Source organism: Erinaceus europaeus, chromosome 1 (assembly GCF_950295315.1).
Source record: "Erinaceus europaeus chromosome 1, mEriEur2.1, whole genome shotgun sequence".
NCBI lineage: Eukaryota > Metazoa > Chordata > Mammalia > Eulipotyphla > Erinaceidae > Erinaceus > Erinaceus europaeus.
In genome coordinates this window covers 107,655,401-107,681,354 of record NC_080162.1, presented here as the reverse complement: position 1 = coordinate 107,681,354, position 25,954 = coordinate 107,655,401, and the positions used below count along the sequence as shown (strand labels likewise).

At 43.5% G+C, this 25,954-nt stretch overlaps 2 protein-coding genes across 2 annotated transcripts in view; one reads left to right on the top strand and one right to left on the bottom strand.

Annotated features, from left to right (window-relative positions):
- The first annotated feature begins 859 nt into the window (after positions 1–859).
- OPALIN (oligodendrocytic myelin paranodal and inner loop protein) lies at positions 860–18,288 on the top strand. The gene is made up of 6 exons (XM_016192355.2): positions 860–1,190; positions 8,911–8,946; positions 13,620–13,655; positions 14,695–14,820; positions 17,138–17,194; positions 17,917–18,288. The coding sequence occupies exons 1-6, from the start codon at positions 1,188–1,190 to the stop codon at positions 18,088–18,090; spliced, it is 432 nt and encodes a 143-aa protein (XP_016047841.2). The 5' UTR covers positions 860–1,187; the 3' UTR covers positions 18,091–18,288.
- Positions 18,289–23,411: 5,123 nt separating this feature from the next.
- DNTT (DNA nucleotidylexotransferase) overlaps positions 23,412–25,954 on the bottom strand; it is a 36,210-nt gene continuing 33,667 nt past the window's right edge. Inside the window, exon 11 of the mRNA XM_007532634.3 lies at positions 23,412–23,532. Coding sequence (XP_007532696.1) covers positions 23,446–23,532 — 87 coding nt within the window. The 3' untranslated portion in view covers positions 23,412–23,445. The remainder of the gene's footprint in view (positions 23,533–25,954) is intronic.

The window sequence follows — 25,954 nt, the reverse complement described above, 5'->3', positions numbered from 1 at the left end:
ATCTGAATTTCTGTCTCTATCCAGTTATAAAAATAAATAAATAAAAATAATAGTCTCTTTAATAAGCCCTCAAATAGAACAAATTAAACCTGTCTCTCTTTTCAGGCGTGGGGGTTGCTGATTGATTGATACAAGGCCACTTCTAACACAGGAGAAGAAACTGACCCAATCTATTCAGGGCCTCTATTTCAGTCAGTTAGATGAAGAGGCTGTAGGGTATGTGCGTATTATTTAATTTAATTAATTAATTTATTTATTAATTTATTGCCTCCATGGGTATTGCTGGGGCTTGGTGCATGCACTATGAATCCACTGCTCCTGGAGGCCATTTTCCCCATTTTGTTGCCCTTATTATTATTATTGTCATTGCTGTTGTTGTTGGATAGGACAGAGAGAAATGGAGAGAGGAGAGGAGACGGAGGGGGGAGAGAAAGACAGGCACCTGCAGGCCTGCTTTACTACCTGTGAAGCAACCCCCACTGCAGGTGGGGAGCCGGGGGCTGGAACCCGGACTTTGCAAGAGTTCTTGTGCTTTGTACTATGTGCATTAACAGGGTACACCACCACCCGCCCCCCTAAACAAATAGATCTTTTAAAATAGAACAGAGAAGGGCATGAGGTCAAACTCACTGCCAGGCAGCTCTTTGGTGAGGAAATATGGTCACCATGGTAGTGATAGCCCTGCCTGAAAAGCAAGAGCAACACCAACACCCAGCTCCCCGGCACTGGTGTTGCTAACCGTGTGTTGACTCCAGCTTGGCCAGGACAGTGTCAATGCCGATGTCCACTGGGAGTAGGGGTAGAACAGCCAGCCTCAGCCTGCATAAAGCATTGTTTCCAATGAGCTGCCAACTGCAGAAATCTCAAAAGCTGTTGAGCCAGCAGCTGTGAGTTCCTCACTGCGATGAAAAAGAATCTGAAAAGTAAGACAGGCAGAAAGTGAAGGCAGTGAAGATGAATGTCCTGAGCTGTACACAAAGGCCCTGGAGTGGAGGGATGGGCTGAGAAGTTGGCTACTCCCCCTGACCATAAATGGCTTGACTCTGGAGCCACCTCTTGCCCTGTCACCCTTGATCTCCCAGCTGGACTTCTCTGCAAAGGCAAGACACAAACCATTAACGCCAACAAGAACGGGGACGTCTTGCCCAGGACAGTGTTTGAAGAAGATTCTTGGGAAGCTCTCAGAAATGGTAAGTGAGCACCAGCATCTTTTCTGAGCCTAGCATTCACTTCTATCTCTTGATTAAAACATTTTTCCAGGTTTTCAAATCTCGTCTCTCTTTAAAAAAAATTAGCTAATTTAATAAGAGAAAGCCAGAGATACAGAAAGATCCTGAGGGAGGAAAAGAGAGACCAGAGTACTGTTCAGCTCTGGCTTATGGTTGTTCAGGGGACAGTATCTGGGACTTTAGAGTCCCAGTCATGAAAGTCTTTTTTTTTTTTTTTTTGCATAAACACTGTGATAGCTCCTCTGCCCTCAAAGCTCTCAAATTATCTTCTAGCAGTCTTCAAATTATCTTCTAACTCAAAGGTAAATTGTGTCCTTGGAATAATGCTCATTTAAAAAAATGTTTCCTATGTGTAAAATACTAATTCTTTAAAATTTTCTCATCAAATATTTTTATATCACTTTTTCTTTTAATATTAAGGCTTTGCTTTTTAAAAATAATTTCTTTATTTTAATGGGGAAGTTACAGAAAGATAGGTGATAAATGATAGATATTTCAATTACACTTGTTTCCCCAATTGAAACAATGGGTTGGACCAATGTCTTTATACATATTTATTCAGTTTGCCTTCTGTTTTGATTTTAGCAACATAAATATCCATAAATTACCTCAGAAACTTTCTTTTTTCATTTTTTAAAATTTTATTTATTATTGGACAGAGACAGAAATTGAGAGGGGAGGAGGAGACAGAGAAGGAGAGAGGCAGAGACACACCTGCAGCTCTGTTTCATTCCTTGCAAAGCTTTCCTCCTGCAGGTGGGGTCTGGGGGGCTTGAACCCGGGTCCTTTCACATTGTAACATGTGTGCTCATCCAGGTGCACCACCATCTGGCTGCACATCAGAAACTTACTTTCTTATTGATTGATGGTACATGCTGGGTTAGGACTCACTCACACAAAGTTTGATGAGGTAAGAGAGGAAAAACAGCGGAGGCTTCTGTGATTCCTTTATTAAAGAGATTATTTAAGAAGAAGTTGTATTCAAGCATTGCAGTTAGGAAGATCTCTGATCTCATCCTACCTTAACCACTGACCAGCTAGTGATGTTCAGAAGCCTGCCTTTGATCTATAGTTCTTGTACCCAGGATGTATGAATGATAGTGCACCCCAATGGGGAGGTTATGTGAGCAGCGTCACAGAGTAGACTCATTTAAGTGAGTGGTTATATGGCCTCTTCATCCTTCTTCTTACAAACAGCCAACACATAGCCAGTGTTACTCAGTCTTTGAGATCCTGAGGTGTCTTCATAACCATTATCAATATTGCATAGTGCCTAGACTAACAGTAAGTGTATTGTATGGAATTCCACTATTTGAACATTGCTAATCTATGTGTACAAGTCCATCCAATTAAAACTCCCTTAGTGACTTTCCTGGAACTCGCTCTGCATAAAGACATGACACCACATGGTCCCTCACACACAGAGAGAAGTTTATAGGTGGATATAGCCACTACTGACCTTTCCTTTGAGTTTATCCTGTGAGATAGTAAAGAAAATGGACCCATATGTTCATTTTTCAACTCAACTAACCAATGACAGCGAAGTGTATAAGCAATCTGTGGTATATATACATAGTTGAATACTACTTAGCTCTACAAAAAGATGCAATACTGCCTTTTGTTGTAACTTAGGTAGAGCTGGGGTGGGAATCATGCTAAGTGAAACAAGTCAGGAGAAGGACAGATGCCAGATTATCTCACTGACAGGTGACATCTGAAGAGACGGAGAAGTGGGACTGGCAGCCTCAAACATAACCAAACCCTTGATCTCTAGTTGTGTATATGAGGCTACCAAGTGAAGGAAGATGAGATGACCCATCTAGTGGATGGAGACTGGCACTTTGAAGAGGCGTGAGATGTATTCTTAAAACACAAACAACTGGCAAACAAAGTTATTATGATTAAAAAATATTTTGTCATCTCTATTATGAAGATTTAAAAAAATTAAGCCCACGAGAACTAACTGGTTGGAAGGAAATGAAAACCAGAGAATTCAAGTGACTTCCAAAGCCACAAGGCTGGCCACTAAGTGATTGAGTCTAGACTGGGGATCCAGATCTAAACCCAAGGTTGCCTCACCCACCCTGATCTGCCTCTCTAAAGGACATTGTGTCAGATTATTCTCTACCCAAATCTACACAGTATCTTTACTCTCCACAAGGGCACTATAGTGTATTTCTATATATGAATGTCTTTCTGAAACTGACCAAGATCTTTGTAATCCAAATGTTGATCAACAGCACATGTCATGGCCCATTTGTTCCTGCCTCCTCTACTGCCATCCCTCAAAGGAAGCTTTGTCTGGGGTCTGCTGACATCAGTACCCAGTACTTACCGATGAGCTAAGGTTCTGGGCAGCTGTGCTCATGTGCAGTGATCATCAAGTGTCAGTTGCAACATTTGTGGACTTGGTTGGTGTTAGCAGAATAGACAGTGGCTAGGTCCTATGAGTAAGAAAACAATAACCTAAGATTGACAAATCTTCCTCTAAATTATCCTGGAAGAAGGCGGGGTGGGGGGGGGCAAGTTCTGTGAGCCTGGTGCTCTGATTTGTCCACAAGAAGCACAGGAGTTGTGTGGAAGACTGTAGAGCACTGGAAAGAGATTGTTACCACCAGCTTTAAAAAAAAAATTAATAATGATCAACAAGACTGTAGGATAAGAGGAATATAATTCCTACCGCCAGAGTTCCGTATCCTACCCCCTCTGTTGGAAGCTTTCCTATTCTTTATCCTACTTCTGACTCTGACACCATCCCCCCAGACAATACTTTTTTTTCCTCCAGGGTTATTGCTGGGCTCGGTGCCTGCACCATGAATCCACTGCTCCTGGAGGCTATTTTTTTTCCCTTTTTGTTGCCCTTGTTGTTGTATCCTCGTTGTGGTTATTATTATCATTGTTGATGTTGTTCGTTGTTGGATAGGACAGAGAGAAATGGAGAGAGGAGGAGAAGACAGAGAGTGGGAGAGAAAGATAGACACCTGCAGACCTGCTTCACCGCCTGTGATGCGACTCCCCTGCAGGTGGGGATCCGGGGGCTCGAACCGGGATCCTTACGCCAGTCCCTGCGCTTTGCGCCACGCACTTAACCCACTGTGCCACTGCCCGACCCCCGACAATACTTTTATGCAGCTGTTAGGCTCAGGCAAAAATTAGTAAAGTCATGGGCCCTTGGAATTTACCTATAATAGACTCACTAGCTTTTTCCAAAATGGAGACCCCAAATCTCATCTGCTCTATTCTTCCCTTTAGGTTCCTGATTACTCAACAATTTGTTCTGCTTTATATCTTAATGCTTTTTCAGCCACAGACCAGTTCTTATGGCAGTTAACTAGATGTGTAAACTTGAGTGACCCATTCACATTTGAGCCTTAGTTTCTCTTTGTGTAAGTGAGAGCTCCTTGCTGCTAAGTGACAGAAAAGTGAACAAGATCACAACTGAAACAAACTAGTTGGATGGAGTCATCTGCATTGAAGGACAAGATCTTTGGAACTAAGCATAGAGGGAACTATGTATTTGAAGTGCTTAAAATATATTTTTTTGTTCACAAAAGGAGTTTCACAGTCATTGACTCACTGAAATTCTAACTCACCTGTGAAAATAGGTATTCCATCAAGTTTGCATATATTGGGACCATTGCCCCCAGAATCATCTTTCTAGTTGGACTTGAGTCACATGACTCAAGTCCGTTTTACCTATTTCAGAGATATGCTACAACTGTTCTCATTTATGCAGAAGTAATTCCTGATGAATCCCTGGGTATCAGTTTTCTCCTCTATAAAGCAAAGGTTTTTTGTTTTTTAAATTTGTTCTTTATTTTTATTAGTGATTTGCAAAATAACAGATTCCACACCGTTCCCACCACCAGAGTTCTGTGTCCCCATTCTTTCCACTGGAAATTGCATTGATTCTCCCAAGGTCATACATAGATATGGGTTGACTGTTATTTCTATATCTATTTTTTTTTTTTTTGCCTCCAAGGTTATTGCTGAGGCTCATTGCCTGCACCATGAATCCACTGCTCCTGGAGGCTTTTTTTCCCCTTTTTGTTGCCCTTGTTGTTTTATCATTGTTGCAGTGATTATTGTTGTTACTGATGTCATTGTTGTTGGATAGGACAGAGACAAATTGAGAGAAGAGGGCAGACAGAGAGGGGGAGAGAAAGATTGACACCTGTAGAACTGCTTCACCACCTGTAAAGCGAGTCCCTGCAGGTAGGGAGCTGGGGGCTCGAACCAGGATTCTTGAGCTGGTCCTTGCGCTTTGCACCATGTGCACTTAACCCACTGTGCTACCGCACGACCCCCTCTATTTTTTTCTATGGTCCTGCTTTTCTTCCATTTTAAGTCACAGCTACACTGATTACTATTTCCAAATGTTTTTCCTTTTTTTCCTTCTTCTCTTTCTGGATCCTAATGGAATTGGGTTTAAGACCCCTCTAGTCATCTTCCCCTAACATTTCTCCTCCTCTGGGAGTATGGATCAAAATTATTTTGGGGGTGCAGAAGGTGGAAGGTCTTGTCCTGTAATTGCTTCTCTGCTGAGCATGGGTGTTGGCAGGTGAATCCATACCCCCAGCCTGTTTCTATCTTTTCCTAGTGGGGTAGGGCTCTGGGGAGGTGAGGTTCTGGGACACATTGATGAGGTCATCTGCCCATGGAATTCAGGATGGAATCATAGTAGCATCTGCAATTTGTTGTCAGAAAGGCAGCAACTTATAAGGTAGGACAAAATGTTTAATAAATAAGAGCCAGGAAGTAGGAATAGAGAAAATGAGAATAGGCCCCACCAATGTGTCCTGGAGCTCCGCTTCCCCAGAGACCCACCCTACTAGGGAAAGAGAGAGACAGACTGGGAGTATGGACCCACCAGTCAACACCCATATTCAACGGGGAAGCAATTACAGAAGCCAGACCTTCCACCCTCTGCAACCCACAATGACCCTGGGTCCATGCTCCCAGAGGGATGGAGAATGGGAAAGCTATCAGGGGAGGGGGTGGAATATGGAGACTGGGTGGTGGGAATTGTGTGGAATTGTACCCCTCCTACCCTATGGTTTTGTTAATTAATCCTTTCTTAAATAAAAAAGAAAAAAGAAAAAAAGAAAATGAGAATAGGAATTGTAGTGTGGTAAGAAGCTAGGAAATCTATTTTAGGTATATTTCTTGGGGCCCATGATTTTAGTGATTTTTGCTTAAGCTTGACAGTTAACATGGAGGTAGGCTACAAATACTGTCTGGTAAGATGTAGTCAGAGTTGAGACTAGAACTGGAAAGCTGGATTAGGGCAGAGAGTAGCTTCCAAACTTGAAGAAAAGATACAAATACAGTTAGCAATTTACCCCATCAATCTGACCCAGGACTCATGAGTGCAGGAGTCTGTGTAACCTCCGAGTCCCTGTCAGTCTGAGCTCGCAGTCCATGGTCACAACTGGGGACGTTCTAGGCTGCACTCATTTCAGGACCAGTCTTCCTAGAGTGGTAGAATAGACGCATCCAGCCTCTCTTAGGAAAGTGGGGCAGTCCCTACCATTGCTACTTTACAGTGAGGGCAGGGTCTTGGAGAGGCCCATGAGAGGGTTCCTGATGGAAGTGACAGTGATGGTGGAGAAAGGAACTTATTAGGGGTTTATGCCCATTTTATCTATATGGGGATCCTAGGACTCCCTGACTTGGGCCCCACATGATGGGGTGGCCTGGTAGTGACCAAAGCGACCACCATTAAGTGAGCCAATCTCTTGCCCTTTTTTAAAGGATTTTTAAAATAGATCATCTTTGAGGTATTTCAAGTCTAAAATTCTTTTGGATTCTGTCATCCTTCCCAATGTCTCTATCTCTGCATAACATTGAATTGAACAGCTTAGCAAACACATTGCTTCTAGAATGACAGACTTGGGGTTGGAAATTTTCAGGAAAATCAGAATCTTGAGACACGGGACCAGTGAGACTAGGGCTAAATGAGGTCCCTATGTGGATGAAGGTTGTTTATCAGGATTCCTGGACAGTGAATGGAGAATCTATGAAGAAGAAGCCAAAACATATCAACCAGGGGGAATGAATGGCAGAAAGTATTAGCAACAGAGTCAGAGCAGGGTCACCCATTTGTACCCATCCAGGTAAGGGTGGGACCGGCAAAAGATGGAGGCCAGGAGAAGGAAGGAGCCACAGAAGGCCCAGACTCAGATAAGTGGGCACCTGGGCCAACTAGTAACTATGTGCCCCAAGGAGCCCCCATTTCCCTCTCCCCTCCCCTCCAGCTCTCCTCTCCTTCCCTCTCTTTTCATTCTGACCATGCCAGTCAGCTCCAGTCTTGAACCTCTTCCTAGAACTCAGTGAAAATAGCAATCTTGACTTTCTGTGTTCTTCTTTCCTGGGAGGGAGTTTGAGGGCCAGGTATTCTGTGTGCTCGTGGCCCTTCCTACCCCAATCAGAAAGTGCCAGGTATTTCTTTCTTTCTTTTTTGTTTAACACTGACAAAATCCATAGGATAAGAGGGGTACAACTCCACACAATTCCCACCACCAGAACTTCATATCCCACCCCCCTCCCTTGATAGCTTTCCTATTCTTTATCCCTCTGGGAGTATGGATCCAGGGTCATTATGGGGTGCAGAAGGTGGAAGGTCTGGCTTCTGTAATTGCTTCCCTGCTGAACATGGGTGTTAGCAGGTCGATCTATATTCCCAGCCTGTCTCTCTCTTTCCTTAGTGGGGCAGCTTTCTGGGGAAGCAGGACTCCAGGACACATTGGTGGGTTTATCTGCCCAGAGAAGTCCAGTTGGCATCATGGTAGCATCTGGAACCTGGTGGCTGAAAAAAGAATTAACATATAAAGCCAAACAAATTGCTGACTAATAGTGAACCTAAAAGTTGGAATACTGCAGATGAAGATTTGGGGGGGGGGTCTCTGTTTTATAGATAGCTAGTAGGCCTATTTTAGTTATATTCCAAAGGGCCCATGACTATACTAGTTTGTTTTTTTTCCTGAGCCTGACATCTGATATTCAGGTGAATCCAAGTTATTGTCTGAGGAAATAATGTCATGGCTGTGCCCGGTTATTTCTATCTCCACACTCTTCCATCATGAGGGGGTGGGAAGAGGCACATTTCAGGACTTTGCTAAGTCTTTTTTTTTTAATTTTTTAAAATTTTTCTTTATTTATTGGATAGAGACAGCCAGAAATCGAGAGGGAAAGGGGGAAAGGGGGTGACAGAGAAGGAGAGTGATAAACACCTGCAGCCCTGCTTCACCACTCACAAAGCTTCCCCTGCAGGTGGGGACCAGGGGCTTGAACCTGGGTCCTTGTGCCTTGTAATATGTGCACTCAGCCAGGTGCGCCACCACCCAGCCCTGACTTTGCTAAGTCTTTAATAAGATTTTTGCTTTCCTTGTGTTGACCCTAAATGCAGTTGCCCCACTGGACTCAATCTGCCTTTCTTTAAGAAACTAAGGGAGAGAATGGGGACAAGCCTAAATTAATACCAATGAAGGAACGACTCACTTCAAAATCCTCTACACTTTTCCCCTCCTTTGGTGCCAAGATGGGAAGTAAGACTTAGACCAATTGGACCTGCGGGATGAGTAAATTCTGGAATCTGCCAGGTGTCAGTGACCCTTGTTGGAGGGATCAGGGACCTCGCTGATCATTCCAAGGAACTTTCACATTTCCTTTTCTCTTCCAGAGATTTTCTCTGAACTTCACACTGCCTGCCAACATGGTAAGTGCAACATTCCTGTTCACCAAGCAAGTAAGCAAGATGAACACAGAGTTCATGCAGTACCTCCAGGATGCCAGCACATCAGCCTCTAGAGGGACAAGTCCTACACTTATGAATAGTAGACTTCATTAGAAGGGTGAACATGAAAGCAATAGAAATTCCTAAGGGGGGGCAGTGGTGCACCAGGTGAAGAGAACACGTACTCACATAGCACAATTACCCACACAAGGATCCTGGTTCAAGCCCCTGGCTCTCCACCTGTGGTGGGAGGTGGGGGTGGGGTGGTAGTGCCACTTCACAACTGGTGAAGCAGGTCTGCATGAGCCTATCTTTATCTTTCCCTGTCTATCTTCTCATCCCCTTTCAATTTCTCTGTCCTATCCAAAAAATTGAAAAAATGGCCAGAGGAGCAGTGGATTTATAGTGCAGACACTGGAGCCCCAGCAATATCCCTGGAGGCAAAAAAAAAGGGGGGGAGGAAGGAAAAGAGAAAGAGAGAGAGAGAGAGAGGGAGAAAGGGAGAGAAGGGAGAGAGAGAAAGAAATTCTCAAGAAAGAGGATAGGGTAAAGAAAGCAGAAACTATATTCAAAGAAATTATAGCAAAAAATATTTCCACACCTGAACAACCATCAGAACATAGACATCCAGAAAGGTGAGCAAAAACCCAAGCTCCTGATTCCAAAATGACCAACATCAAGACACATCACTACAGACTGTCAAAAAATTAAGGATAAAGAGAACATACTGCAGGTTGCTAGGGAAAGACAGTGACATACAGAGGTAGGGTTAGCAGGCTTTTACCAAACTTCTCACCATAAACTCTCAAGGCATGAAGAGAGTAGAATGAGAGGTCCAGGTGGTGGCACACCTGGTTAAGTGCTCACATTACAGTGTACAAGGACCTGGGTTCAAGCCCCTGGTCCCCACCTGCAGGAGGGAATTGTAAAGAGTGGTGAAGAAAAGTTGTAGGTATCTCTCCGTCTCTCTCACTACCTCCTGCTTCCCCCTCAATTTCTTTCTGTTTCTATCCAATAAAAAAAGAAAGAAAAATAGAAAGAAAAAAAAAAAAGGCAGCCAAGCGGGAACAGGATTTGTAGTGCTGGCACCGAGCCACAGTGATAAACCAGAGAAAAGAAAAAGAAAGTACAGTTGGAGTCAGTGAGAAACTCACCCCAGAAACCTACCCACATAAAGTGACAGATAGAAGCAAATGGGAAAAGGATCAACAAAAATTTAAAACCACCTCAAAACAAAAGTCAGAATAGCTATCAGTAACCTCATATATCAATCACCTTAAATATGAATGGCCTAAATTCACCTGTCGAGACTCAAGAGTCACTAAATGGATTAAAGAACAAGACCCAGATATTACATGTCTCCAGGAAACACACGTATGAAGGAAAGACAAACAAATTCAAAGTTGCAGGCTAGAGAAGCAGTTTTAAGCCAATAGTGCAGAAAAAAGGCAGTAAGTTATTCTGTTACCATACAAAATAAATTTTCAGTCAAAAAGGCAATAAGAGGCAGAGAGGGACACTACTTACAGGTCAACTGCAGAGACACATTTTGAAAAGAATAACAGAAGAAGAAAAGAACAAAATTCCATATAGAAAGCATGAGTGTCTTTCTAGTTTTGCCGTTTTGTTCGACTTTACTTAAGGGTTTCCTTTTGCTATCTTTGTATCAAAGTATCTTCTATGGGGGGGGGGGAGAAAGAGGAGCCAGGGCTTTGTGTTTGTGCAATTTCATTGTTCCTGGTCCACATTTTAAAAATATTTATTTATTTATTGGCTAGAGACAGCCAGAAATTGAGAGGGACGGGGGTGACACAGAGGGAGAAAGAAAGAGACACCTGCAATACTGCTTCACCACTTGCAAAGCTTTCCCCATGCAGGTGGGGACCAGGGGCTCAAACCTGGGTCCTTGCTCACTGTAACATGTGTGCTCAACCACGTGCACCACCACCTGGCCCTCCTGGTCCACATTTTTATATTCAGGTAAAGAATCAGAGACAAGAGAGCCTGGGAACAATAGAGACTCTGCAGCATCAGAGATTTCCACCTGGTGCCAGAGCTCAAACCTGGCAAAGCAAATGTTCTCCATATAATTTTATGTAATTAATATGATCCATCAGCCTTTACAACCTGAACAGAGAAGTAAGTGGAGGAGAGTTGGACACCTGGCTTATGGGAGGGGCTATGAGCCCTCCACATCTCTGTAGGGCCACGTGTGCACGTCAGTCCCTGCAGGGCCATACTGGACTGTCAAGACTAGAAGTGGGCTGTGGTGCTATTATCTAACTATAGAAGGCAGTGTAGTGCTGGGCACCCCTTAGCAGCTGCCACGGAGGGTCATGAGATGGCTGCAAGTGACTCCACCTTTCTGTGTTTACTCTTCTTACCCATCAAAAAAAAAAAAAAAAAAAAAGATAATAAACTCATTGCCTGTTGTGCAGAATACATAAAGAGAAGTGTTTGGATAGCCTGATACACTGCAGGCATTCCAGAAGTTACTCCAGTGACTGGGTGCTCATGATGGCAGAGGAAACCCACCTGCAGAGAGAGAAAAGAGGGAGCAGTTAGAGAAGCACACAGGTGAAACAGTGTGCTGCGGAAGAGAGAGAAAGTAAGATTCGTAAGGGATGGTTTCAACTTCCCATAGTCACAGTCCATACCCTACCTTCGGTCTTTGAAGAAGCCAGTTACAAGCTCATCCTTGCATCCTTACAGAGCTACAGCCTTATGAACTTGTTTATTTTTAAACCAGAGCACTGATCGGCTCTGGCTTATGGTAGTGTGGGGAACTGAACCTGGGACTTCAGAGCCTCAGGCATGACAGCATCTTTGCATAACCATTATGCTATCTATACCTGTCCTTTATGAACTTCTTTTTCTAAGGGCTGGGCAGTGGTGCACCTGGCTAAGTGTACACATTACAATGCACAAGGACTCAGGTTCAAGCTCTCAGACCCCACGTGCAGAGGGGAAATTTCACTAGTGGTGAAGCAGGGCTGCAGGTGTCTTTCTGTCTCTCTTCCTCTCTACCTCTCCTCCCCTCTCAATTTCTCTCTCTCCTATCAAATAAAGGAGCATAAATATTTTAAAAGGACTCTTGTTTCCTTCTCTCTTTCCTTTTGTCACTAGGGCTACCTCTGGGGCTCAGCACCTACACAGCTCCACCAGATGATCACTTTCTCCTTTTTTTCTTTCTTTTTGATCTAGAGATAGATGGAAAGAGAGAGGAAGGGGGAGAGAGAAACAGAGAGAAGGACACACACACGCAGCACTGCTTCACTACCTGTGAAGCTTCTCTCTGCAGCTGGGAACTGGAGGCTTGAATCTGGGTCCTCTAACGTGCTAATGTGTGTGCTCTACCAGGTGAGCCACCACCCGACCCCTGAAGATAAAATACCTTACCTGAAATGACAGATGACTCTTCCCACTGCCTTGAAACATAGAACCCTTCATGCAAATGCAGCACTAGGATGACACAGGAAGAAGCAGGGTACGATGATATTTAGGTCAAAGTGTCATAGTTTAAGCAGCAAGTGTCAGGCTCAAGTTGTTGAATTTCTTCTTCCATGGGAACTTTCTGGAAAAGAGGCCTAAGCCTAGAGTTCAGATACCCAAGTTCAGGTTAGACTTGTGGTTCTTTGGAATATTGGGTAAGACTGTAACTCCTCTGAGATCCGTGTCATTCTATAAAGAGACAATAAATGTCAAAAGCCAAAGCCCCAGAGACTCTGGTGTGTTCACTGAGGTAGACAAGAGGATGAAATAAATAATAGAGCTTTGCTGAGTTAGAGGAATAAGAGCTTTAGGCCTGGTGCCATTGTGACTCTCAGAACAACTCTAGGAAGACACACCAGTAGCCCTGCTTCATAGATGAAGAAGTAAGGCCTTTGGTTTATAAGCAGAGCTGGGCCTACACTGGCTGCCACATTCCACTCTCAGCAGAGTTCACATGGGATAGCTGCTGACAGAGAACTATGTCTCTTAAAATGAACTATGTCTCTTAAAATGATGAGGGTTAAAACACTCACCAGCCTCAGCTCACAAAGGGATGAAGTCAGTGTCTCTTTTGAGTGGAAACGTGAGCCAGAAACAGCTGGTGTATTCATCCCACATGGAATGATCCCAGGAACAGGGAGAATTCAAAATTCCAGATGTCCCCCACATCCCTAACCTGAACTGCACACTTGGAAATATGCTGGGACTCGCGATCAGAACTCCATAAAGATCTTTGGTTCATACTTCCAGAGGAATAAAGAATAGGGAACCTTCTAGTGGAGGGGATGGGACACAGAACTCTGGTGGTGGAAATTGTATGATACTGTACCCTTCTTATCCACAATCTTGTTGATCATGATTAAATCACTAATAATTTTAAAGAGGGGGAGATAATAAAGATCTCACCTGAAGTTCTAAATTTCCTTTCCTGGTAGCTGAATGCCATTCTCATCCTGCCCTGGGAAGCAGCCAAGTGAGGTTCTGCTTGGAAGGTGTCCTGTGTTGTTTTTACCAGAAAGACTAGCAAAGGTCTGACCTTTGGGCATCATTACAGATTTTTGTCATTTGGGACAATCTGACAGATTGTCTCGCATACATCTACATATAAAATGTGTGTCCTGTCAATTTTGTTTTCTTGAGATGTATGTTCGTTTTCCACACAGACTTCACCTCCAGTTGTAACAGGTGGGAAAGAAGCTGTAAGTATATCACTTAAATTATAGAACTTTGGATTTATTGTTGATAAAACAGAGTTAATAATGTTCTGCTGGTTTTGTATATTTGATTTTGAAGATTAGAGTTTGATGTGTGAATTGTCACCAAGCATGGAATCTGGCTCAATTATTGTTCCCCTTCTCTATTTTGCAGAGAGAGTAGGAGGGGAGGAGGGGCGGGGGGGGGGGAGGAGGGGCAGAGGGAGGGAGGTAAAGAGAGAGAGAGAGAGCGAGAGAGAGAGAACGAGAGAGAGAGAACACCACTCCATCACTTTATGTGTTGTCAAAATCCAGCCCAGGACATCCCACATGGAAAGCATACGCTCTACCCTTGGGCCATCTCCCTAACCCTCAACTTTTATATTGCTTTGATGTATGTCTCTACTGCCTGTTTCTGGTGAGATATTTGTATTTCTCTCCCTCCTCCTCCGATCCTCTTCTCCTTGGCTTTTGAGCATCTCTGTGAAATTTTATCCCAGATTCCAACATTCATTACATATGTCATATTGAACAAGTTAATCATTTATTTTTTATTAGCTTTATTTATTTATTGCATAAAGACAGTCAGAAACCGAGAGCAGAGGAGGAAGTAGAGAGGAAGACAGACAGAAAGATACCTACCTGCAGCCCTACTTTACCACTTGTAAAGCTTGCCCTCTGCAGGTGGAGACGAGGGCCTCAAACTGGGGTCCTTGCACATTGTAACATGAGCGTTCAACCAGGTGCGCCACCACCTGACCTCTTGTATTTTTCTTCTTATAAATACCTTGCTCATATCCTTTCACCCACTTCCTTATTGGGTTATCCCCTTCCCCTGTTGAGTTAAGTAACGTGAATTAAGTCCTATGACAATGAGGCTTCTGTCCTGTGCATTGCAAACCTTTTTCCCACGGAATCCTTTTGATCATCTTGATGTTGCATGTGCCATCTAGGGTCTGCACTGGCGCCTGTTTCATTTTTTTTTAATTGATTAAACTTGCCCTTTATTCCTGCAGATCTGACTCTGCTTTTTTCTCTGTGCCAGGACTGTGGACCCTCTCTTGGACTAGCAGGAGGCATCCCATCCCTGGTGGCCACAGCCCTACTGGTGGCCTTAGTGTTTACTCTGATTCATCGACGAAGGAGCAGCAGTGGCAGCACAGCCGTTCAGGTGATTTGCAGTCGCTTTGGGTGTCTGCGCAGGAATTGGTAATTCAGTCAGCTGGCCACTGGGCTGAGAGGGTCAGAACCCATTCTGGCTTTCTGAGATCATGATGGTGGAGGTTCCTGCCCCTTGACTTCTGTCTCAAATTCAGGAAATTATGCTCCAGGCCGAGCTGATTTGTCACAGAGCTCTCAGGTCAACTGAGGAAACCAGGGGCAGCAAAGATGGAGGTTGAGATGACATTAATCATTAGTGAAGAGGGGTGTTTGCTGCCATGGTGAACACAGGTCTGCACAGCAGCTGTCTTTTCTAGAGTAGAGACAGAGAAGTAAAGAGCACAGCTTCTCATAGAAAGTGTATTGAGACATCTGGGGGTGGGATATGTCAACAGCTATGTGGTTCTCCTTTTATTTGCCCTGTTTCTACACTGAATAAATATCACTCACAGGAGTACCAGCCAGCCCCAACCCTTGCAAGCACCAGATTGCTCTGGAGTCCATGACCAGAATTCAAAGGTCACCACCATCCAGTGAGGGTCCAGGTATGTGGACTCTGGGCGTTGACTCCACCCTCTGTTTATGAACATCCTTGGCTGTTCTCATGCTGATGAGCATCCACAGGGAAAGAGAAAAACTAGGAGCTAGTCCAGGCTCTGCTGCTTCATGACTTACGGGATCCAGGAGCAATGATTTAACGTTTCCTGTGCCTTGCCTTAAGGAGTTCAACTCCACAAAGGAATCCTAAAAATTAACCTCTCGGTTTTAAGAGATTGCTAAACTCAGTTGCACAGATAACAGTGAGATTAGGAAGAAAGCGTACTAACAAGCTGTGAACTAAATGTTTTAAGATGTATTGTGGTTGGCCTGGGGAAATAGCATAATGGTTCTGCAAACAGACTGTCATGCCCGAGGCTCCCAGGTTCCACGTTCAACTCCATGTACCACCATAAGCCAGAGCTGAGCAGTGCACTGGCCAATAATGTATTGCAGTTATCAGTGGTATTAATGCATAAGTTCTCAATCTTCAGTGCACTTTAAAATCATCTTGGAGGCTATAAAAATACCATCATCGGGGGTTGGGCGGTAGGTAGCACAGTGGGTTAAGTGCACATTGCACAAAGCGCAAGGACCAGCATAAGGATCCAGGTTTGAGCATAGGCTTTAAAATAAAAGAAATTTGATATTATGAATAATTTAAACATGAAAAAGTAGAGAGGATAGTATAGTGAACTCACTGTTTGATTTCCAGTCATTCTATTCTTGTTTCATCTGTATTTCTACCCATATACAATTTTGGATTTGTTTTTTTCTTCCAGGGTTGTTGTTTAGGCTCAGTGCTGGCATTATGAATCCACTGCTCCTGGTGGCCATATTTTCCTTTTTTCTTAAAAAAATAATTTTTTTCATGCCATGTAGGCTTTAAAAATTTATTTATTTATTTATTGGATAGAAATAGCCAAAAAGTGAGAGGGAAGGAAGGGGTGGTAGAGAGGGAGAGCAACAGAGAGACACCTGCAGCACTGCTTCGCCACTTGTGAAGCTTTTCCCCTGCAGGTGGGGACCAGAGGCTTGAACCTGGGTCCTTGTGCATTGTAACATGTGCACTCAAATAGGTGTGCCACCACCCCATTCCCCCCTTCTTTTCTCCATTTTATTAGATAGGACAGAGAGTAACTGAGAGGGGAGAAAGAGATAGGGAGAGAGAGAGAAAGACAGACACCTGCAGACCTGCTGCACCAGCGTCTCTGCTGCAGGTGGGGAATGGGGACTAGAACTCAGATCTTAGGGCATAGTGCTATGTGTGCTTAACTGGGCTTGCTACCACCTGGCCTCCTGGATTATTTTTGAAGTAGCTTATACGATCTTTCTTCTTTGTGTTTTCATTTTTTTAAGTTTTCTTTTTTATTTATTTATTTACTCCCTTTTTTTGCCCTTGTTGTTTTATTGTAGTTATTGTTGTTGTTGTTATTGATGTCATTGTTGTTGGATAGGACAGAGAGAAATGGAGAGAGGAGGGGAAGACAGAGAGGGGGAGAGAAAGAGAGACACCTTCATACCTGCTTCGCCTGTAAAGTGACTCCCCTGCAGGTAGGGAGCCGGGGGCTCGAACCAGGATTCTAGTGCTCAAACCTGGATCCTTGCGCCAGTAGTTGGGCTTTGCACCTTGTGCGCTGCGCTGCCACCCAACCTTTTAAAGTTTTCTTATGATTAATGTAAACACAGGTTTAAGAACCACTGATCTTAGTGATTATAGGCAACTACTGTGACCTTCTTAAGTTTTAAAGTCACTTTGTTTTTGTTTTTATTTATTTTTACCAACTTAGGAAACTGAGAGACCGTGTGAAATTTCAGAAATATATGACAGCCCCAAGATAGCAGAGGTAAGAACTCTTTATTATAATCACTACACACCACTGATGTGAAAAGTTTCTAGGCCTTCCTTTCATTCCCAGAGGTGCATGTGGAAGAGATGGCCATGTGAAATTCAGGTTCTCGGTCTCTATTGGCTTTAACAGAAATTCAGGGTTAACTTAATACTAGAGAATCCATTCATTATCCTTTATTTCACTGACAAAAATAAAAGAATAGGAGATCATCTAATAGAACCAGAGTTTTTTTTAAAAGTCATTCATCTGTGATGTGAACTCTTAGCAAAAAAAAAAAAAAAACTATAATAGAAATTTCCTCTACTTTAAATATGACTTTAACAAAATCTTGAAGATCATAAACAGAACAAGGATTCTTAGCAGTCTTCTCTGGAAGTCAATGGTATAAATCCAGTAAACAGAAGACAGAGGTAGTCAGATTAGTTGTAAAATTAAGTTTTAACTCTTTACTGCCTACAAAAAGTCCCTTGAAATAGGTAGGGGTTGCCAGCTAGAATTAAACAAAAGAATGTTGGGTGACTTAGAACTTTCCCAAGTCAGTAACTTAGACAGTTCTCAAACACTTATTTGTTTGCTGTTGCTCAAAGAGCATGGTCTTTACGTCATTGACAGCCAGTGTCCTCAAAAATGTTCATTTCGGGTGTTTTGTCTGACTTGGGACTTTTCAGGTGGGAGACTCTATCTGTATTTTGTAAAATTCTGTTTATCTTCTCAAGACTCCTAGGAGATCACCCACACGTGAGAATATGATGGGAGCAGAAGAAACCCACATATACGTGAGGACGGTGTCAGGCAGTGAGGAGCCCCCGCGTGACACTGCCCACCGTCCTGCTGAGATGGAGAGGAGGGGGCCACTGTGGTGGCTTGTGCCCAGGCTGAGCCTAGATTGATGAGGCTCCATGAACGAGTATTCCCAGAGCTGGATGGGAGCTGAAGACCCATGAGTTCATGCTTGGAGTAAGGAGATACAGCAAGCTGCCGCTTCTCCACCTCAAGCCTCATTGTCAAAGCTGGAAGACAGCTCACCCAGCAGGGGCACATGTCTTTGACCATTGTCTGTGACCAAGGTTTGATCCCAGATACCATATAGGGCACCATGACACCAGGGGATATTGTGGTCCTATACTCAGTCTCCTTCTCTCCCCCCCCCTCTCTCTCTCCTCTTAAAAAAAAAGAGAGAATGAAAGAGCTCAGGAGCATTAAAATCACACATGTGAGAGACCCTGCCCCCCAATTTCATGATATATTGGAAATTTATTTCTTCAGAAATTGAGCTAATAAGTTTTGTTCCAGTGCTAAGGTCTTCAAGTGAGACTCTCCCATGAAGCACCAAAGATCACTGTGGGACCAGGCACAGCCAGAAGGAGCCCTTGGATCCTGTTGTTGTACCAATGGGAATTTGATTTTTTTTTTTTTTTGTGATTTTCTGGATATGGACTTGAATTCCAAGTGTCTTGCCTTCTCATATTTTTCACACCCCCCACCTTTTTAAAAAAGAGGCATCAAGCCTGGCTTCTCTGGGAGGGTGGGCCAAGGTCAGCATTGTATAAGTTGGGGGGAAAATGAATTTGCAGGGCCAGGCAGTGGTACACCTGGTTGAGCGCACAGCTTACCATGTGCAAGGATCTGAGTTTGAACCCTGGCTCCCCATCTGTAGAGGTGAGGGGAGGAGTAGGCTTTACAAGCAGTAAAGCAAGTCTGCTGATATCTCTCTTTATCTCTCCCTTTCTGGCTCCCCCTCATCTCTCAATTTCTGTCTGATTAAAAAAAGAAGAAGACGACGAATGAGGGGCCCAGCAGTGGCACATCTGGTTAAGTGCACACATTACAGTGTGCAAGGACCCAAGTTCAATCCTCCAGTCCTCAGCTGCAGGGGGGAAGCTTCATGAGTGGTGAAACAGGGTTGTAGGTGCCTCTCTGTCTCTCTCCCTTTCTTTCTCCCCCTTCCCTCTCAAATTCTGTCACTATCCAATAATAAGAAAAAAATATTTTAAAAAAGAAGAAGAAAAAGAAAGAAGGAAAGAAGGAAGGGACTAAACGAGCAGTGGATTCGTAATATCAGCACTGAGCCCCAGCAATAATTCTGGTGACAATAAAAAAAAAGGAATCTAAGGAGTCTAAGGGGTGACATGGAGTTGGGGGAGGGTAAGGACAGGAGCCCCTTGTTGTTTCTAAACCTCTCCAAGTTTTTCACCACCCTCACATGGCCGGGCCACTCATTGTTCCTGATATGTCTTTGAATGTATCAATAGAGCATTTAACAAAGGCAACGCTGCATGCAAGACTGGTTCTCTATACACTGCACAACCTCTCAGGTCACTAAGAAAGGCAGTTCTGTAATGGCCTGTACGTGTCAGTGTGTTTTATTAAGGACAAGTCGGGTGGAAAAAAGGCAAAGTTGGTGTCCTAAAGCTCTTGGGGAAGCTGTATCCATTTGGTGGGAGTAGAGAGAGAGGCCCACACCCTTGGACTATGTATGATAGGAATAAGTGGCTGTAGGAAGAGAAATCTCGAGCATGCGGAGTAGATGAACACAGGACTAAAAGGATGGGCCACACAGCCATGGGCCTGCCTTGGAGGGAGCCTGTGCACAGTGTTAGCTGAAATGAGAGAGTTTCCAGGACATCAGTCTCCCCAACATGGGGCCCACCCACTACAGGACAGGTCTCCTAGTGAGATGACCTGGTCTGGGGCATCTTGGGGAGTCTACCTGCCAACCTGAACTCCATAGGCCACCTTGGTTAGCTATGGAAATTCTTCCTCACATTAAGTCTGTGATTGCCTAGCAAATGCCCCTTCTCTTCCAAATAATCAAAGACAAGTGCACAAACTTGTCACCACCAGATGCCAACACAAGCTTTTTTCTTTTTTCCTCCAGGTTATCTCTGGGGGTTGGTGCCAGCACTTCTCCCAGCAGCCATTTTCCCCATTTTAATGAATAATAGGACACAGAGAAATTGAGAGAGGAGGGGGAAGGAGAAAGATAGAAACCTGCAGACCTACTTTGCCACTTATGAAGCATCCCTAGCCCCTAGGTGGAGAGCCAGAGACTTAAACCTAGATCCTTGCACTTAGTACTACGTGTGCTTAATTGGATGTACCCCTGCTTGGCCCCTGCCAACAAAAGCTTTTCAAAGCCTCTTGTGAAGCTCAATTTTGTTCTAAGTTCTCTGGGTCCCATCACTTTGACAAAATGATTTGACTGGTTTTTAAAAAATATTTATTTATTTCCTTTTGTTGCCCTTGTTTTTTATTGTTGTAGTTATTCTTGTTGTCATCGTTGTTGGATAGGACAGAGAAATGGAGAGAGGAGGGAAGACAGAGAAGGGGAGAGAAAGATAGACACCTGTAGACCTGCTTCACCACCTGTGAAGCGACCCCCCTGCAGGTGGGGATCCTGGAGCTCAAACTGGGATCCTTGTGCTGGTCCTCGCGCTTTGCGCCACATGTGCTTAACCTGCTGCGCTACCGCCCAGCTCCCGATTTGACTGTTTCTTAAAGGACTTGCTTATTTATAAATTAGAAAGGGAGGGAGGGAGGGAGAGGGAGAAAGAGAACACCAGAGTGTTCCAACATTATACTCACCTGGGTCTCTCAGATTTGACTTTTTTTTTTTTTTTTTTTGCAAATGTGCCCAGTGAAGCAGGTCCTTGTACTTTTATTACACATTGAGAAAGTCCTTAGATGTATTAATAACTTGACTGTAACCTTGGCTCTGTCATCTGTGTGAACCTTAGGGCAGGCTGTTGGCCTCTTAGGAACCTCAGTTCTGTACTTTTAAAAGCAGAGCTCCCAGCCCTCATTCTTCTACCCCTAGAATTGGGAAGCTGGACTGAAACATGCATGTGAATAAGTCTTATAGAAAGTGGGGACTTGTATTTTGAGATCAAGAGTGTCTAGGGTGGATTAGACTTGTATTTTGAAGCATTTATTTTAATTATGCTTACAAGCCTTGCCTAGACCCAGACTCTTTATTTTAAATGGTATCCACTAAACTAGCAAAGTTCAGTATTTCTTTTTTCCTGTGATGCATGAACAGTTAAAAAAAAAAAAAACTTGAAGAGTCCCAAACTTTCCAAAGATATCATGTATTGTAATATGAAGCATTATTCATTTAACCTGCTGGTTTTTGTTTTTTTTAAGAGTGGACAATTTGTTTTTCTAGGCATTTCTTTCTCATGGGTCGATGTAATCCAATCCCTGATGTGCAAAAATCTCTTCTTCACTTTCTGCTTTGAGAAATATCTCTGGAAGCATAACCAGAAAGACATGCATGCATTCAAATAGTTTTGTTAAGTGTCTCAGGACTGACATAGGGAAAATATACCTTATAAAACTGTCTTTACAGGATAGATGTTGTCCAAACATAATTCCTTGCTTCTGAGTAAAAATGTCATCTTCACAGATACCTATTTCTTTTTCCCACTCCCAAAGGTGATACTTAAGAAAAAGTTAAGGCGAAAGTGTAACAGCCTTACATATTCAGCTAAAGACTTAGTATGTTTCCTGAGTCTGTAGTTCTTAGTCACAGCTGTTTATTAGAACCACCTGAAAGAGGTTAAAGAAGCAAATGGTGAAACTCAAGAGACATCTCAGCCTGGGAGACTATGGGAAAAAAAGAACTGTCATTTTTTAAAAACCAGAGCAGAGCTCAGCTTTGGGTTATGGTGGTGCTGGGGATTGAATCCAGGACTTCAGAACCTCAGGCTGGGAAATCTTTTTTTCATAAACATTATGCTGTCTCCTAATTACCCCCTAAAAGTTGTCATTCTTATGGACCTGCCACATGTCTGTTTTTTTTTCCTTTTCCTACATTTAATTACATGGCGTTGTGGGACATTCCCAAGAGTGTTAACCCTCTCTCAGCCAGGCTGATGATAGATATGTTTTGGTCCTTCATGGAAGATAATTCCAGACAGAGTTGAGTTGCTCTGTCTCTTCACCCACCCTGGGCTGGTGCTGACTCAGGGATGGGTGACCTTGGGCCAGTACACAGTGTGTTTTGGTCTCATTTCCTCATGAATCACTTGGTGTTTAGGTCAACTTGTCTCTCTAAGATTACTCTCATCCACTTCCCACATTCTAGCTTAATTTTTTTTCCTCAAATCCTGCAAAGTTAGTCATCCCCTTCCAGCTCCCTGCCCACTACTTCTCCCAGCACAGCCCCCTGTGCCCTCTGTGTGTTTGTTTCTTTGGGCTCTTGGCTTTGCCGATGAGAGAGATGCTTATTTTTCTTGTATTTTGCCAATACATAGTATTGCACAGTATCCGTATGGCATTTGTCACTGTGAGACTGTCAACCTAATTAAAGACAAAAAAAAAAATCAGTGAATGACTTAACTTGTCTTAGGTGACTTTTTAAAATTTTAATTATCTTTATTTGATAGAGACAGCCAGAAATGGAGAGGGAGAGGGACAGAGCACTGCTTCACCATTCATAAAGCTTTTTCCCTGCAGGTGGGGACTAGGGTGGCTTGAACCCAGGTCCTTGCTCGTTGTAATATGTGCGCTTAACCAGGTGCACCACCACCCAACCCCTTTCAGTGACTTTTTCAGATAGAAAGAGAGAAACAGAGGGAGAAAAGGAAGGATACGAGAGCTCCCCCAGTGATGAAGCAGACACCTCTTCAGGTGATCTATCTTCTGGGCCCAAAAGAAGAAAATTTCTGAAGTGTTATTTGTTACTTATTCATCTTTGCACTCTCATCCTTCTGGTGATGTGTACTCATGTGTGAATTGATTAAACTGATTAACATTAGTGTAGAACTTCATCTGTTTGATGGTATGCTAGGTCTGATGACATTACTGTCACTTTGAACATGTAAAATAATATTTTATAATACCAACATTTGAGTGGAAAAAACAACAGACTCCTGTCTTGCTTCCTCTATTTTTTATTTGTAATATGTAGAATTCTAGCTCCACTGTGGGCAGAGTGGGCTGTGCCACCAATGATAGCACTGGAAACCAGCCACCAATGACAGCGCTGTCTCTATGGGAAAATGTGTTGTGAAGTCTAAGAAGCCATCACACAAATGATCTATTAGAGTACAATCCACAAGCAGGTGGTGGCTTAGCTCTCATGTTTCCAAAACTATTTATTTCTAGAAGCAATCAGCATTAAAAAAAAATCTTGGAAGAGTCCCAGACTTTCCAAAGACATCTTGGATTGTAATATGAAGCATTCTTCATTTAACCTGCTGTTTTTGTTTTTGTTTTTTTTAAAGAGTGGACAACTTGTTTTTCTAGGCATTTCTTTCCCATGGGTCGATGTAATCCAATCCCAGATGTGCAAAAATCTCTTCTTCACTTTCTGCTTTGAGAAATATCCTCTGGAAGCATAACCAGAAAGACATGCATGCATTCAAATAGTTTTGTTAAGTGTCTCAGGGCTGGCATAGGGAAAATATACCTTATAAAACTGTCTTTACAGGATAGATGTTGTCCAAACATAATTCCTTGCTTCTGAGTAAAAATGTCATCTTTACAGATACCTATTTCTTTTTCCCACTCCCAAAGGTGATATTTAAGAAGTTAAGGCAAGTGGTCCAGGAGGCAGCGTAGTGGATAAAGCATTGGACTCTCAGGCATGAGGTCCCAAGTTCAATTCCTAGCAGCACATGTACCAGAGTAATGCCTGGTTCTTTCTCTCCTCCCATCTTTTTCATTAATAAATAAAATTTAAAAAAAGAAGTTAAGGCAAATGTATAACAGCCTTACATATTCAGCTAAAGACCTAGAGTGTTTCCTGAGTCTGTAGTTTTTAGCCACAGCTGTTTAAAACCACCTGAAAGAGGTTAAAGAGCAAACATTGAAACTCAAGTCACATCCCAGTCTGGAGAATCTGAATCTTGGGAGGCACCTCAGGAGGTGTGAACCTACTGACCAGCTCTTAAGTCCTCTACTGTGCAGTGAGCATGCTACCCTGCAGCCACAGGTGCTGAGAAGGGGTCATCAGAACATGCCTGTGTACGTAAAATTCTTTCTTATTTTTATTTTCTTTCTACTTTATTCTGAATGAACAGAGAGAAGTTGAGAGGGGCAGTTGAGATAGGGAGAGAAAAAGAGACCTGCAGACCTACTTTACTGATGGTGAAGCATCCCCCCTGTAGGTGGGGAGTAGGGGCTTGAACCTGGGTCCTTGCATATGGTAATAGTTGTGCCAAGGATGTGGGATTCTTTTCCTGTCCCTGCACACTTGCCTTTGGCCCCACCGCAACAGGCTTCACCTTGTCATCTCTTTCCCCACATCTCTAATAGACCTTAGTTGAAGTATTTAATCAGTAACACTTTGATTGCCTCTCTCTCTCTCTCTCCATTACCAGAGCACTATTTACCTCTGGCTTCTTGTGGTGCTTAGGTTGAACCTGGAGCTTGGTACTTTTTTCATTCAGCTAGAGAGAAAATGAGAGAGATAGAAAGGGAGAAGGGGAAAGACACCATAGCACTGAAGCTTCCTCCTTTGTCAAAAATGTCCCATGTGGTGCTGAGGCTCAGGCCTGCGTCACTTGTGTGGCTATGCAGACACCTTACTTGCTGGCTTTCAGACCAGCACCTTTATTTTTCTTTGGAGACTTGCCTCTAACCCCAAACCCCACCCAGTACCACCACCACCTCACTTCAGTCCACTAGGGTTAGATGGGGCTGATCTTAACTTCAAGGAGGGGCAGGTGACTCAAGTCTGTCTGATCAGAGCCATAGTCCAGAGTTCAGGGTTAGACACATGACCCAGGCCTGGTCAATGAGCATCAGCTAAAATTCTTGCTGGAATTATTAGGAAAGAGGCTCTTGGGACCATGCGGTGGTGCACCTGGTTAAGTGCACATAGTGCTATACCCAAGGACCCAGGTTTGAGCCCCTGCTCCCCACCTGAAGTGAGGATGCTTCACAAGTGGCGAGGCAGGTCTGTAGGTCTCTCTCTCTCTCTCTAGTTCTCTCTTTCTATCTCCCCCTGCCCTCTTAACTTCTCTCTGTCCTATTGAATAAAATGGAAGAAAAAACATTTCAAAGGAAAGGCTTTTCTCTGTTGGGAAAGCTAAAGTGGAAAGATGGGGCCCTGGGGAAACCCTACCTGAGACTGAAACCGCACTTGGAGGCAATGTGACTCTGGATGCTGCTGAGTATATAAGCCAACTGATGAGGATAGCATCTTGGATTTGAGTTTCTGAGCCTTTTAACCCAGACAGCATTAACCAACACATCTAATCTAGACTATAATCTCCTTGTAGAAAAAGCCCATTACTTTTCATTGTTTTGTGTCTCCTCTCATACAACTTATTAACCCCCCCCTTGACCAGTGTAAGAGCAGCTAACCTTGACCTTGACCTTGGTCTTGGCACTTGTAGGTTTTTTGTTTGTTTGTTTGTTTGTTTTTTGTCTCCAGGGTTATCATTGGGGCTTGGTGCCAGCACTATGAATCCACTGCTCCTAGCAGCCATTTCTCATTTTTATTGGGTAGAACAGAGAGAAATTGAGAGGAGAAGGGGGAAATAGGGAAGGAGATAAGAGAGAAGGAGATAAGAGACCTGCAGACCCACTTCACCACTTGTGAAGTGACTCCCCCCACCACTGCAGGTAGGGAGCCAGGGACTTGAACTGGAATCCTTGTGCAGGTCCTTGCACTTTGTACTATTTACCCTTAACCTGGTGTGCCACCACCGACCACCAGCACTTTTAATTTCAACAGTTGAATATTTAACTCTTCACAATTCATACATTAATTTTTTTTAACTTTGCCAAGGCATAAATTTGCTG

What these genes read in the sequence shown, in the direction of transcription:
- OPALIN (XM_016192355.2), top strand. An exon ending in TAACAGGTGGGAAAGAAGCT is followed by an intron (nt 13,656 to 14,694) that starts GTAAGTATATCA and finishes TCTCTGTGCCAG; the next exon opens with GACTGTGGACCCTCTCTTGG. An exon ending in ACAGCCCCAAGATAGCAGAG is followed by an intron (nt 17,195 to 17,916) that starts GTAAGAACTCTT and finishes TATCTTCTCAAG; the next exon opens with ACTCCTAGGAGATCACCCAC.